Consider the following 15586-nt stretch of genomic DNA (forward strand, 5'->3'; position numbering starts at 1 on the left):
GGCGCAGGGGGGAACTGAGACTCCGTTTTTCTTTCACCAGAAGTGTTTGGTCCAGGCTAATTTTGCATTTCAGTCTCCAGGGCAGTATTTGAAAAGAACGGGAGAAAAAGCTCCCAGTGTGATCACCGAGGCACAAGGGACTGCCTGCTCTGTTGCCAAATCTGACCAAGAGCATTTTGTCTGGTTCCTGGCACTGGAACTCCTGCCAGTTCCTGCAGGAAGCTGCAGTGAGCTTCAACGGAAAGCACAGCTTAGGGCACAAAGGCACCCTGATCTCCAGCACAGGGCTTCAGAAGACACCTTTGCCAAATCTGTACCCCGTTGTACTGCAGAATCATCTTCTCTCCCATCACCTCCATCAGGGGAACAGGAAGCCCTGATTTAGAAGAGGAACCACCAACCCACCAGCTGTACAGTATCAGGCAGGCACTGACTCACTTCAGCAAGTTCTACCGCAAAGGCAGAGTAGAAGAGGCCACCATCACATTCACAAAGGCTGCAAACAACAGCAGGGAAGAGGGACCACCACCCTCCAAGCAGGACAAAGCCACAGGACAGGGCTCCAGGGTAGTACAATGGCTTTTCTCGCCCAGAAGAGACTACAGCTTTTTGAGCAGGAGCACATGCACACACACCCCAGACAAATTTCAGGCAGGGCCTGTTGCTGCCAAAAACTGCTCACCCACATGGCCCGCCACCCACTTAGATAGTCTCAATAGCCAGCCCTTGGCAGGAGCTCTTCGCCCACTCGTGGTCAGACACACACACACTCCCTCAATGGAGAGGGATCCAGAGCAGAGTGGGCTGGAATCCATATTTGAGCAGCACCCAACTGCCCAACAACTTCAGCTGTGGTTCTTAGACCACACAAAACCAGAGTGATGTTTCATATCCCCCCCTCCTCCAGTCACGCTTAAGCGGGCTGTGGCAGCATCTAAAGATGCCCTGGGTTTGGAGTGTCTCTGGGAGTCCAGATCCAGTGCAGTTCCTCAGAATGTGGAAACAGCGCAGCTGCCACCAGCACTGGGCACAGCCTGGGTACCCCCTCAGGGAGGGAGGGCACTGTCACAACAGGGGCAGAGAGGCTCTGAGACCACTGCAGTTCAAAGTGCTCTCACAGGTGGCACCTGAGTTAACAGGGAAACTACTGCTGATAGCAGGCCCCTACCAGAGCATTTCTAAATGTGTACAGAGGTACATACCAAAAATATAGTAATAACCCCACAAACTGTAAGCTGCAACAATTTGAATCCCTTTTTCCAGAATTTAACACCGGGTACCTTTTCTCTTCCAAAGCAGAAAGATGTTTTATTTCTTCAGACATACTAATTGCTAAATTATCTTTTACCTCTTTACACCTCTTGCTACAAAAGAGGAAGAATAGAAAGTTGGGGGTAGTTTTTTGGTTTGGGATTTTTTGTTGATTTTAGAAGAACATCACTGAAGTTATGGCATATCTCCAATGACTGTGGACACTTTCCAATGTAAATAATGTTGTAGTCCTACTGGGTGTCTGTCCTGCTCTTAATGCCTGAGCTGACCAGACATCAGATTTCCCCGAGGGCTCAAAGCCTCCAGTACAATTCCCTTTTCCCAGCTCATGTGTAAGTACCAACCAGACAAGTGGAAGACAATCAAGTACTTGAACTGTGAAGGCTTTAAACACAGGCTTGTGTGTTAGAGAGAATCCATGTTCTCCACCCACTCAAGGTCTTCTGCTGAAGAATGGATCAGCCACTAAATGTGTAAACTAAGAATGTTGGACTATCTGCAGCACAATGAAGCACTTCAACAAAAAAGCCACCAAACAGACTGTGGCGGTTTGGTGCTGCTAAACCACCACACAGACCAACCAACACTACTGATAAACATTTTGTAAAAGATTTATTTAAGTATCATTTATCACAAAGAGGAAAATACATAGAAGATTAGAAGCATGCAACCATCTTCCACATTTCTATTTATTTTTCTTGCATTCCCAGCTTGTTGTAATAGAACTCCTGTGCTACCCTCACCTGTTCCTCAAAAATACTATGTTTCAAGACATAGGATAACCAAAAAAACCACAATAAAAGGTAAGATAACATATGAGAAAAGTGCAAAGTAAAAAAGTCACGTATATACCACATTCAAACCCTTCCCCTTCCAAAAAATGGATAAAGGCAAACTGTCATTTTGCTGCACAATCAGATTGTCTTTATGAACTACTTACAAAAATTAATATAAATTAAGGGCACAATCCTGCAGACACAATTGTAGCTAACTTCAATCAGAGTGGCTCAATTGGTTTTCTTAAAAGCCACAAGTTAGTCACATGCTTAAGTTCTTGCAGGTGTAAGGCCCTAAGGCAATAAAATGTTCAAGAGCATTAGGGAGAACAAAAATTAAAGCAAACAAAATCACTCTCAGATGTGTTTTGCTTAGTAAGTTTATATCAAATATATTTTAAACAGAACAGTTTGCTCCTAAAGCCCTGGATATTTCTATTACTTAAGCAGTTTTGCAAGATTAAAAGACAAAACCCCCAGGAAGCTGGTACAGATGTTAATGAACATAAAAATTGCTTCAGGCAGGTATGTAGGGAGGTGGAGGTTCCTTCTCAGGCATCTTCACTGCCATTTCATACGTTGGCAGAACATACTAAGGAGAAGACATTTTGAAGTGATTAATGCAGTAGACTTCAAATGAAGAAGAAAAAAAAAGCAGAACAAAAGCACACATGCCCCATCAGCAACTTAATCCTCTGTTGCAGGCAGTTATTTTAAGAACTTACTGCTTTCCTAGTAAGCAAATGAGGAAGTGAAAGAAGGTGCAGGAGCAGTTTACTGCTCTGCTGAGCCTAACCCTGGGTCATTCATTCCATACCCCACTGCTTCTTGACTTTGCACAGCAGGGAAGGTTTGGACTGGTACAATCAAAGCTTCCCTCTACTACAAGAAAACAGTCAAAGACTTCTCTCTAAAGACCCTCCTTTTAGGTACTGACAGAATTTAGCTAAGAAATAACCCACCACAAAATTAGCTGCTTTAAAATTTTTTTATCCTTCCAGTCTTTGTTTAGAAAGCTGGACTAGGCTTGGAAACATACATGGTTGTGGTGATTTTCTACTTCAAAATTAATGATACTGGTTCCTTTTATCTCAAAAGGAGGTTTTACCTGTGGAGGAGCTTCAAAAGCAGGATACACAGCAATCTCTGGCAAATTTCTGTTGCTGATGTATTTATAGCAGTTCCATACACAGTTAATTAAGTATGCCTGAAAGAAGAGATATTTCTTTTAAACACCTCATATGCATTGGCAGATTCAGAAATTAGATGCTGGATTACATTCCTATGATAAAAAGGAGCATAAATCAACTTAGGCAATACATATCTGAGGAATAGTTGCTATTTCACAGACCTGGCCACATACCTATGTTGCTCTCCATTTAGCTTTGCTGTCACAGTGACTCAGAGAGGATGCACTGCACAGGTTTTAGCAAAAGAATTCACAGATCCATTCAATTAATCTCTGTCTGCCTCAGCAGTGCTAATCAAATTAATCCCCAACTGGCTTATGCTTCTGTGGATCTCAGTCCAAAGCTGCCAGGAGGAGGAGGAAAGGCCAGCAGTACAATCCCACTCATCCCCCAGTTAGCACTATTTCTCCAGCTAACTGCCAGTGTGAAGGAGAGGGCTCAAACACACAACTGAGGCAGCAGGGAGATGGTAGAGCCAAGAACCTTGAACTTCGAGTCAACACTGACTGCTGCAGAAAGAAACACTATCATGGTATGATGAGGATCAGGGGGTTTTTTATTATTAATTAGTGTAGCATTAATCTCTCACTGGCAAGTTAGCACTTTGTTGTACAAAAGGTACCAAGTTTCCCAATCAACACACAAGTGTTATCTACTGTATTAGGCTTCCACTCCCCTCAGTTAAACATTCCTCTTGTGATAAAGTATAGAAGATCAGTAAAATTATTTTTCATCATTGCATTTTTTCTTAGCAATAAAGGAATAGTATAATAACCAATGTATATTATCAATTCATTTCTCTAATAATCTTTGTCTACACAAGAGTTTTTATAATTCAAATGAATGCTTCTGTATTTTGATCTTCAGAAAGAAAATAACTGGTAATACCCTTCAGTAGGGAGGAAGATGCAGCTCTGAATTAACCTATGCATTTCCTCATTCTATCATCTTCCTTCCAAAGCTTGCATCCTGGTTTGTTAGGCACAGTGAGAGTTTTTAAACATTTTGTTTAGGAACTTGTATGCATTAACTCAATATTCTTTCACTACAAGCTTAATTACAAATATTAAAATTATCTCCACATAGACAAAAAGATGGTATGAAGCCTTTTTGCATTCCTCGTTCCTACTCAGGAAGGGCAGAACTGCATAAGCACACCTCACTGCAAACACACAGATTAGCTGAAGTCACCAGTACACAACATATTAGACTTGAGTCATACTGGAACTGAACATCCTAACAATTGTGCTCAAAGAACTTCTTACCTCAGCATTAAGAAGGCAGCTGGGTTCTCAACTCAGCCTTGAGAATTAACTCAGATTGACAGCATCTTAATATTTATTAGTTCTTCCAACAGATACATGATTAAGTTTTAACTTACCTTTAAAATGATAAATAAAACAAAGAACACCAGAACAATAAACAAGAGACAGCTGGAGTCCAAAGAAAGGAGATCTTCTTTGTAAGGGAAATCCGGCTAGTGAAAAAAAAATGGGGGAAGGGAGAGAAAGGGAGGAGATAAGAATGAACACTGCACAGTCAAATATGATAGAAAAACATCCAAACTCCACACCAAATAAAAAAAACCTTGCACAAACTACTCCCCTGAAACAAAAAGTTCCATTTCTAGCAAGTTTCCTCTTTATCTTCCCACAAAGCACAGCATTTATCCTGCCTCTGTCCTGCAAGAGCAGATCACTACAGTACAGTCTGTGTCCCTAGTCATTTCATCAGTCTCATGCCAATACAGATGGCCACAAGATTCCTTTTCACAGCTGCAGCACAGTATTTGTGTTTATGGTCCTCCACAACTCTTTAATGACTTACTGTTAATTACATCCTGTCAGTCCAACCCATAACATACAGATGTATAGCATAAGAAGTCATCGTCAAACTTGGAAGAGCGAAAATAGAGCTTCTGCAAAGCTCAGTCTCTTTTCTTTCCCTGACAACAGTAACAAAGCCTCTCTCCAACACCAATCTAACATTTAATCTGTTTTAAAAAAGGACTTTTTTTTAAACATCTACTTGAACAGATCAAAACACCAGCCAGACAGAGCTTGTGGTCCCTGCTGACAGTGTATTCTATCCATTGACTCTTCTTGCAGTTAAAACATAGGCAGTGTTAGTGAGAACTCCACTGCAGTTTTGTTAGAAAGTGTTGTTGCAACTTGAGAAGAGACACACAGAATGTAAAAGGGAAACCTTGGAATCTCAGATTCCATGTGTAATGCTGTTGGAATCCTTACCTACACTTCTCTTCCCCTTCCCTACCAAATAAGGGTCAACACATCTTTAATCTGCAGCAGCAAATTTGCCACTGAGCCCCATTGCTTAAAGGGTTACAAACAGTTTCAAGTTCAATTGTAGCCAACACAATCTAAACCAGTAGTTCCCATCACAATTCTTTCCTTATTCTCCCTGGCTTTCTTTTTAGGGAGTAATGACACTTTTGACTCTTCCACCTCTGACAAGCTACCATTCCCATAACCACCTATGGCTGCTGCAGGCTGAATTCCTTTTTCTTATGTACAGGAAGGGAACTGTAGCTCAGTCACTGATCCAATTAAAACAAACTTTAATTTCAAATGTAAAATATCAACTTGAGCTGAATACTTACCAACTGATCCAGGTAATCCTTGATTCTGGGCAAGTAGGTTAGAGAGCTGATGGCAACCAGACAACTGAGCACAAAGTCAAAGAGTTGGTAACAGAAAAATGGGATCAGCCAGCCTACACGATGCTAAGAAGAAACAGAAAAAAGGAGTCACTTGTAAATTATTTAGTTAAAAAAAAAAAATCAAGTAGCAACTTTTAAAGCCATGGATTATAAATATACTTACAGCAATGGCACCATACACCATCATTGCACTGATTGTGAACATGAGGAGGGAGATAGCAAACAGAACACAGGCATTTTCTGCATTAAAAGGAAAACAGTAAGAATCAGTCATTTCCTGGAGTTGTCACACTGCAGCTGACAGGTACCCAAGCTTTGTCCATTACTATGATCTGTTCTCAACTGGTTCATCTGTGCCAACTACCAGCAGCAGAATAGAGTACCTCAGATCCTTCCTAACAAAAAAAGATCTGGTTCAAGAAAACCTGCAACTATCTGGAAAAATCCCTCTACCTTAATCAAAAGCCGGACTAAAGCCCAGAAACACCAATTAGAAGCTTGACATAGTTTGACAGTAATGCACCATAATGATGCTGATTTGCAATATGTGTCAGTGCTAAAAGTATGTGAGTGATTAACTCTACAACTGGACAGAATATTAAGTGAAGCTAACACAGTATCAACCTTTACACTTGAAAATGGTTTGGTTATGTAATTTGGTCATTGGCAGTGGGAGCAGTACTGCTCCTTCAGTTAACACTAAGGGAAACAGGAAATCACTGTGTGGAAGGTATCCCATTATTTACAAGAAAAGGCAGCTGAACAGAAACCAATTTGTAGCAAAATCCAGGACACTCATGGAAACTGCATGATAAACATTCTCCTTGTACATCACAGTTACTGATGACAGAAGCACAGCTGCTTTCCACAAGTAAGATTACACTTGTTCTTTTTTAAACACAAAGAAACCAGCTTGAGAGTCTATAGATGTGGTAAATTAATGTTTTTGAGCAATATTGAAGCCAAAATTTTGTGGTTCCCCTGCTTGAAAAAGAGATGATCTGAGACTCCTTTCTACTCTGCAATTAATTTGAAAAGACACTGTGGAAGCACTTACATATCCCATTCAGTACAAGGTAATAATATCTACATACACAGATGGCATCAAGAAAGAGCCCCCCCTGCGTCTGAAATGCACTGTGTTGATCAGACCTAAGTCTCAGCAATCACCCATAATTGTGGTTATCTTCTGAGGATTTATTAATCACAATATCCACAAGCACAATAATATCTGTAATATTCTTTCATGCACACAAAACCCTCTAGCCCAGATCCCGACACAAGGAATAAATTTTTAAGTCAAAAGCATGTAACAGAGGTTTCACACTAAAGAGTGAAGAAAGCACCTTCAGCAGCATGTTTCACTCATATAAACTTAAGGCTACCAAGTACACCAACAGTTGTTACAGATCATACGATATTTTACAGACATCTGCTGTGATTTTACTTAATATCTTAGCCTTATGAAGAATTTGGTCCTTGCTCCCACTCTTATTTCATTACTAATAACTGAGTTACAGTCACAGGTCAGAACTGACAGATTCTCAATTCATTAAAAATTAACACAAAATGTTCAAAACCCAGGTTTGGGCTGTACTATTTATCTTTGCTGAATCTGACCCTCCCCAAATTTTCATGTAATACAACAGACTGAGGCAGATTAGAACTGCCACACAACGCATTTCTGCACATTTGAAACCAAGAGAAGCAAAGCATATGCACAAGTTTATAGATACAATAGCTAAAAAGCTTGACACCTATTACACTTGCACACATCATACACTCAATAACAGAGTGAAAAGTAGGCTTAATTCTGCTCATGGTGCTTTCTATTTCATTTATTCTGCAGGTGAAACTTAGAGAAACACTTTGGTTTCACTCAAGTACTTGGCATCCCAATTCTTCCACTTTTCTTAGAAAGATATCATGGTGTTCTTCTTAGTAAATTCATACACAATAGTGCTAAGCTCTTTCCTGATCTATGAAGATCACTAAAAATTCTGAAAAAGTCTTTAAACTTGTTTTCTGCTGCTTGTTTTACTGAGACAGCAAAGATGGTTAATTTTTTGGAGAAAGTGAACCAGATGTCCCACACATACTTCAACACTTGAAGCATTAGAAGGCCAAGAAATCTCATTGCTTAAGATGCTTCAGTGTAATATGAAGTCAAAATAATAGTCCATAAAGTCTTTTTTTATTATTGTAAAGGAATTCGGTCCTAGTATAATTAAAGGGAAATTCAGAAAACAAGATAAGCATTTTTAAAAGGTGTATGCATATATTACACCCTATTGTAAGGCAAATCCATGACATTGCATGCTTGATATTCCAATCCGCCAGAGAAGTTCTAGACCTACCAGCCATTCTCTCGGAAGCATAGTAATTTCCAATGACTTCATACTGAATATCGACAGTTGGCACCATATTTGGATGAGTCACTTCTACTGTCAACAAGATGCCCATCAGCAGGTTCACCACCTGAGAGAGATCACAGTTACCTCAAGGTTAATTACACTGCAACAGCTAAGATCTTTTTAATGACCACTAATAATCCTTTATTTCAGTTAAAAATAAACTCTTCCCTTTGCCTGCATGTGGAAGGAAAAAAAAAAAGAGCCCAACTTACAGTTAAATTTCAAGCTGATTTAGTTAAACCACTACCAAAACAACCCAAAGAGCATGGAGCACTTACTAGGTTCAGTGAATCACAACTAAGTAACTTTGCAAATTGAGGGGATGGTAAGGTTCCTAGGGATTCAAATTACATAATTAAGCTGATGCTGCTTGTAGAATGTACAGGTTTGTGAACTGGAAAACTGAAAACAGTTTAAAAAGGTCAGGAAGGTAAAGGTATAGAATGAGGAACATTTGGAAAGAATTTCTGCTTTCTACAACAAGTTGAGTTAATTTAACACACAAATGAAGTACTGTGTTTCTGCCATGTTACAGCTTTGAGAAGATAGAACATCTCCCTCTACTTCCCAGATAATTTATTAAAACCCCATCAGTCCTTATCAGAAAGGTCTACACAAGCACAGGGCAAGTTAAAAAGTTTCACACGAAGATCAACCCCCATAATGTGTACGCATTCAGCAAAGGCTGTGCGCTCACCAGTCCTTCTCCTCCCTCACGCTGCTACTTAAGACTCCTTCTGTGGCCACATTTTGGTACACACCAGAAATGTCTTCAGTAAGAGCTCAAAGAATCATAAGTAGCTTAAGCTTCTGTAAAATTGCCTTGACAGCATTTATATTGTATTCAAGATTTACAGGGACATAGTTTCTGTTACTAATATCTGGACACGGACACATATGCCAAAGGTTGCATAACACAAAAAAAAAGTCATGATGGTATTTTCAAGCTGCAGACATTTTCCAATCAGTATTCAGTACTGCCACCACCACCAGCAGGATCCCTTCCAATTAGCCTCAAAAGAAAAAAATAACTGGTTTGCAGTTTCTCACAACTTAAGAATATTTGCCAGGTATTTCTTCTTCTACTGGCCTGGTTCCAGGAGTCAATGATGTACAATTACTTAAGATTTCAGTAGTGAAAAAAAAAACCCCCACATTTTTAACCTTTTGAAAACTTTGAGATGCACAGTTCCCGTAACTTTTCCCCCCCTGCTGTTTATATTGGTTTTTTCTTCTTTTTCTTTTTTTCCCAGGGGTTTAGAGACACATGGTGATAAATTTGTTTGCACATTCCGCTAAAAAGAGCCCTTTAGTGGAATCAAAGGTGGTCACTTTGTATAAATGCAATAATCTCATCATGTATTACACAAACTTGATAAAATTTCCAGCTGCTTTCAGCCACTTGTATTTTTATAAGGCATTTTATGCCTTGGAATATAAAACATAGTAGCCAAAACAGCTGGCAGTAAAGAACTCTGTTCAACCACCAATATCTTTAGCCCCAAAATGCACATATTTTCACTCTCACAGGACACATTTCCTACAGGGCAAACTGTCAAGTTGCTCACCTGCCTCTTGTCTTTAAATCTTATTTTCCTTCACCATTGGTCTCATATAGAAAATGATCATCTCCCACCCAATTCATCCTTCTGTACTCTGGCCTTCTGCTCGCAATGCATTTTCAACCCTTCTATTTCATCCCCTCTGTGAGTGAACTGGGAGTACTGGAAAACACCTTTCTGCACTGTACTTGTTTCAAAAAGCCCATGTCAAGGTTCAGGTCTCTGGCAGTTGAAACAGTGATCTCTACTTCATAAAGCACAAACTTCAATTACAGCTAAATCATTTATTGTTTATACACAGTCATGAGTTTGACTGCCATGATAGGCTATCTGCCTCAAGATAAAGAACAAGCAGCACCTGAAATACTATAGAATGAACTTGAATGAATGAACTTGAATGCCTCCAAATTTTGAGACTGTAATTCCCCATTAGTTACTTTTTTTAAATTTTCATCCTGTAGTCCTAATTCAGCATACCAAAGTCCTTAGTAATTTCACTAGTTACTGACTGCAGTTCCAAGTATTAAAGGTTTATTTTCTCAACCTGAAATGGTATGCAAGGAAAACAGAAAATAAAGAGTCATTCAAAATCCAATCTATTAGAATCAATGAGACCAAATAAAAATAGCGACAAACCAAAACAAATGTAAACATAACAAATAAACCCAAACTCCTGCCAATTAACACCTCAGGGTTTCCAGTACTCCATTACTGCTGTTTACAAATCCATCACAACACTGAGCAATTTATCCCATTTAACATATGGAGTTCAATAAAGAGGTACACAGCCAGAGCCTCTATTTTAACTACTTCCATTCTTTCCCAGAAGCTTGATAACAGCAATATCACAAGGTTCACTTCAAAATAATCAACATAACAGGAAGCAAGAATATAGTTCTGATCACAAAACATCGTTAGAGCTTTTAAGTACATACTCACTGCAGATCAAACGCATGTTCACAAACATCTACGTGGACAAGTCAGAAAAACCGTAACTCATGTATGCCTCAGTGTAATATGAGGAGTAATCCCATCACCACCTCCTCCTTAAAAAAAAAACAAACCCAAAAAACCCCCAAACCTGACAAGACAGCCATCAGTGGATACTGCAGCACTCTAAGGTAACACCTCAGAAATCCCAGAGGCCTCATCCTGGTCTTTTTTGCTAGGAAATCAAAATTAGTAACAAAAAAAATTTGCAAAATGCATGTTCAAATTCTTATTCAAAAAATTATTCCATTAAGATGAAAAGAACCTTAATTTAGTTTTGTAGTAGTTTAAGGAGTGTATTTTACATTTTTATATTTGGGATAACTAAGTTTAACAGTTTGGTGTAGCTTGTATCAAAATTCAAATAGCTGAAATTCCAAATTCTCAAGCAGAAAGTCAGCATTTATTACACACAGGTAACAGAAATATTAGCTCCCCACATGATTAGAATGCAAAAGACTGTGGAACTATGAACAAGCATTAGTTTTTTAATTAGTGAGTTTTATGTGCGCGGCATATACTTAACGCCTTATCATGTAAGTGCTTCATCTCTCTGGAGGCCTGAACATGAAGTCTAGTTTTCCCCAAGCACTCTCAGTGGCTTGGGCAAACTCAAGAATGCCTACTTATAATTTGCTTATATCCTTTTATGAGGGGAAGGAGGGAAATTGCCTTGCACTACTAAACTCATTTTCCTATCACTTTTCCAGTATTTTTCCCCTAGACATGTTCCCCAAAGGAAAAAAACAAAAAAAACCAACCAAACAAAAAAAACACCAAACCCCAAAACAACAACAACCAAACAAGACAGAGATTCTGGTTTGGTTTATCATTATATTGATTTAATAAAAACTGAAAAAGAGTAATTTTAAATAGGGGACTTCAGAGCCTCTAGCACTACCAGTATTAGACTGAGACCAGTTATACTGGCTCATTTCTGTCAATCTTGTTCAGTGAACAAATGAGTCCAGAGATCTCCCTCATGCTCCTGCTAACCAGCAGCAATTGCATCACTGACTCCAGTGCTGGAGTTTGCTGCCAGAACGCACCAGCCCCTCCCTCCAAAACAATGCTATTGGCTTTTAGACTGTTTGTTGAACTCTGATCCCATTTTTGCCAGTGCAGTGTTCATGCTTCCGGTTTCTGGAAAGCGCAGTGCCCAGTATGAAAGTTTACAGGAAGAAACAAACTTCAAAGCAACACGACTGCAATTATGGAGAGAGGAACAGGAGGTTTCTTTTTCCTTCCTACACAGAACAGCAGTGGGTGTTGCAGAGCTAACCAAGCTTTGTCAGTCCTGGAACACAAGTACAATTCTGCCATTAGTGTTCTTAACTCATCTTTTGGGAAATACACTTTTATTCATTGATCACAAACATCAGCAGCACACACACATAACCATGCTTAAGACACACTTTGATCACACAGCATCAGCAGCAGACATTTTAGAAGACAGTCCTCATTCTCTCTGGACTCACAAAAGCATGCAACAAGGACAGTGATAAAACTGTTTTAGTGAGGAGAAAAGTTAATTACATGCACAATTTAAGAACATACAAATAAGCAAGGAATAGGAAAATGCCTAAAGAAATGGTTACATTAACACAAGTACTAAGTAGACAGAAGTCTTATCTTACTAAAACATCTGGAGTAGATTGCTATGGGACTCCATTTTAAGTTTGCTATCAAATTCCTTCAGGACTGCACTGTACGAGAACACCGTCTATGCAGTAAATAGCAAGATTTTCAGTAACACAAAGCTATTCTTGAACTAAACATTCTCCCCCCTACATCCTTAAAAAAAAAAAAACCAAAACACACAAAATACAAACAAAAAAACCCCACCAAACCCATAAAGCAGAAAACACCATCCTACACAGAAAGTTATTACTATTTGTCCCATCATAACTTACAAGAGAGATTATTTAATTGATTTAGCAATACTTCTCATAAGAACCTGAAAGACTAAGTTAGAGCTATACTTAAATTGTGCATTAATTAACACATCTAAACAACCTGACATATTCTGGGCCATTTTTTTTTAAAGTTTGGCAGCAGACAAATAAATTTAACTTTCACTGTCCAAACTGCATTTTACCTTCAAAAAAGTACAATTTATAGTTGAGTTCTGATTTAAAGCACTAGGCAAGACCACCTAAAGCTTTGTGTTATAACCTTATTTCAGCTCAAACAGCCAACAGTTACCAGACTTAAAAGTTCTCACCCTTTCCCAGGTGACAGCTGAGAACTGGATAAAAATATTCAATGCACAGTTTAACAAAGTTTTCGATACACTTGATATACAGGGAGTTTTTAATAAAAAACCGCACCTATGAAGCCCTTTGCATGCCCCCTGCTACCTTGAACTCAACTCTACTTTTCCGTCTAGCAGACCGAGTCGCTGCGGTCACACGAGATCAAAGCCGCACTCTGCCCCTGGAGCAGCAGCCTCACGGGTCCCCGGCGCAGCTTTCACCGTCCCCAGCACCCATCCAGAAAGAAGAAAGAGGTGCTGCATCCAGGCAACAAGAGGAAACATAAGCACAGCAAAGGAGGTAGAAGCTGGAAGTGCTACCAGGTCTGTGGCCACGGAAATCTCTCCCAGTCCTCCGCCCCCAGCAAGTTCCTGGGTTTACAGACACTCCCGCGAACAGGAATCACAGTGCAGAAGGCAGCGAGGTGCTTTTGTTCCCTTGTTCACTGTTAACGATTCGTGCTTTTACTTGAGGTACCAGGAGCATATTCTTGAACTCCATTCATGAGCAGCACAGCGTGGTCTGCAGGTTTCCAAAAGAAGTTTGATTCTCAATACTACAGTGGACCTTTTCCGTTTTAAATGAACTAATAATAAAACTTTATCAGTACCAAGACTTTTGCCCAATTTCTTTTTGAAAAAAATAACCTTTCCCTAAAGTTCTGTTACATTTCCAACTGCCTAGCTTGCCTTTTCCTCAGGTCCTCTGTCTCCAGCCACTTTGTTTGCCTGTACATTTTTTTTTTTTTTTGCCAATTGAGGGACCACGATGCATAAAAATAAAGGACCTCCCCATACTTGTTGAAAATAAACCATGAAGTCTTCAAAGTCAAATCCCCATGCCTCCAAAGGCAGTTTCTGTGCATGGCTGTTTCATATCAACACAAAAATTCAGCATTCTTTGTTTGTTACAATCTGGAGAAGGGTAAAGGAGAATAAAGGCTTTGATTACAGCTTCAGGAGAACAAAACAGCTATGATGCTACTTTTGTAAACTATCCACTCATTTTTACTGCCCACAAGGGTGAGGGGAAGGAAAGAGGAAATGACTTCGATAAAGGGGAGCTCAAGCCCCCTTTAAGGGAACCAAGGGAATTAGGGCTCCAGGCCTTTAACTTGTTGGTACTGTTCTCACATTTCCATTTCACCCTAGTTCAGAACTTTAATATTTTACCTTCACTACCACAGCTCTTTCTCGGACAGAAAGCACTCACCAGTCAGGAAAAAAAAGGTGTTTTGGGAGCCAAATTTGTTTCCATTGCTCTTCAACCACTGTGCTGAGTATGGAAGAACCAGGAACTTCCCCTGCCACAAAGCTCTTGCCCACTTGGAGACACTCATTTTCCTCTCAGAGGTTACATACCACTCACGGGTACCACACCTTATTCTCCTATAAAATACCCCAAATTCCAGTCTCCCCCAACTCTCCTCCCTTACCAAGGACAGGCTCAGTACTGTATAAAAGTCTTAACCCCTGCAAACCAAGAAAAGGAAGAGTAACACAACCCCTCTGAGACGCAGATTAAAACGCTCTAAACTTTCTCTTCACTTTTTTTCCAACCACAAGGAAGGCAGCCGAGGGACAACAGGGCTTGGTTAGCCGGAAGGAGACACCAGAAAAGAAGAGGGACCCCAGTCCCGCCAGGTGACCCCAGGCAATCCCCTCGTGCAGCTTCCCCCGATCGCCTCAGGAAAGGAAACAACTTCCCGAGCGAGGGGGGCGGGACCCCGCGGCCCCCCAGGAAAGTGAGCAACTCCCCGGGCGAGGGGAGCGGGACGCCTGCGGTCCCTCAGAGCGGCCGCGCGGGCGCTGCTCCGCCGCCCCACCGAGCCCCCCGCGCACGCGCGCTGAACACGGCCCCCACCGCCGCCCCTCCAGCCGCTGCCCGCGGCCACCCCCGCCTCTCACCATGTACCAGGTGCCCAGGATGATCGTGCCGGTGCGCACATGGCAGCAGCCGCAGCAGCGGGTGCTGTAGAAGCGGTCACGACTCCGCTTGAACGTCATGGCGGCAGCACACAACTCCAATCTCCAGACCCACCACCCGCCCTCTCCAAGCAGCTCCCGATACCGAGGCCCGTAAAACCCCCGGCGCGCGCGTCACCGCCGCGCTGACCAATCAACCGCCGAGAGAGTGTCGCGGGGCGGGCCTGTGTTGCCGCGGTGACAGATGATTGACAGCACTTCAGACCAATCACAACAGCCCTGGGACTGACGCCCCGCGTTCACCTGCGGCGGCGAGGGCCGCACCTGAGGCTGAGGCGGGGGAGGTGTACCTGCCGCCATGTTGGACTTCGCCCGCCCCCACCGCCGGCCCTCAGGCGGTGCTGTTCGGCGGGTCTGGCGGGGACACGTCCTGCCCTCTTCGCCTGGCGTACGGGGAGCAGCACGCCGGGGATTTCAAAAGCTGGGACTTAGCAGCCGGGGAGGCAGCGAAACCCTATGGGG

General features: G+C 41.4%; 1 protein-coding gene across 1 annotated transcript; it reads right to left on the minus strand.

Annotated features, from left to right (window-relative positions):
• Positions 1 to 1865: 1865 nt before the first annotated feature.
• Positions 1866 to 15227, minus strand: LAPTM4A (lysosomal protein transmembrane 4 alpha). Its single transcript, XM_039569360.1, has 7 exons — positions 15047 to 15227; positions 8276 to 8396; positions 6082 to 6158; positions 5859 to 5981; positions 4620 to 4715; positions 3157 to 3255; positions 1866 to 2640 (listed from the first exon to the last, which is right to left on the minus strand). Exons 1-7 carry the CDS (start codon positions 15143 to 15145, stop codon positions 2566 to 2568), a joined length of 690 nt encoding a protein of 229 aa, XP_039425294.1. The 5' UTR covers positions 15146 to 15227; the 3' UTR covers positions 1866 to 2565.
• Positions 15228 to 15586: the final 359 nt, after the last annotated feature.

The sequence above is a fragment of the Corvus cornix genome, chromosome 3, assembly GCF_000738735.6.
Source record: "Corvus cornix cornix isolate S_Up_H32 chromosome 3, ASM73873v5, whole genome shotgun sequence".
Taxonomy (NCBI): Eukaryota; Metazoa; Chordata; class Aves; order Passeriformes; family Corvidae; genus Corvus; species Corvus cornix.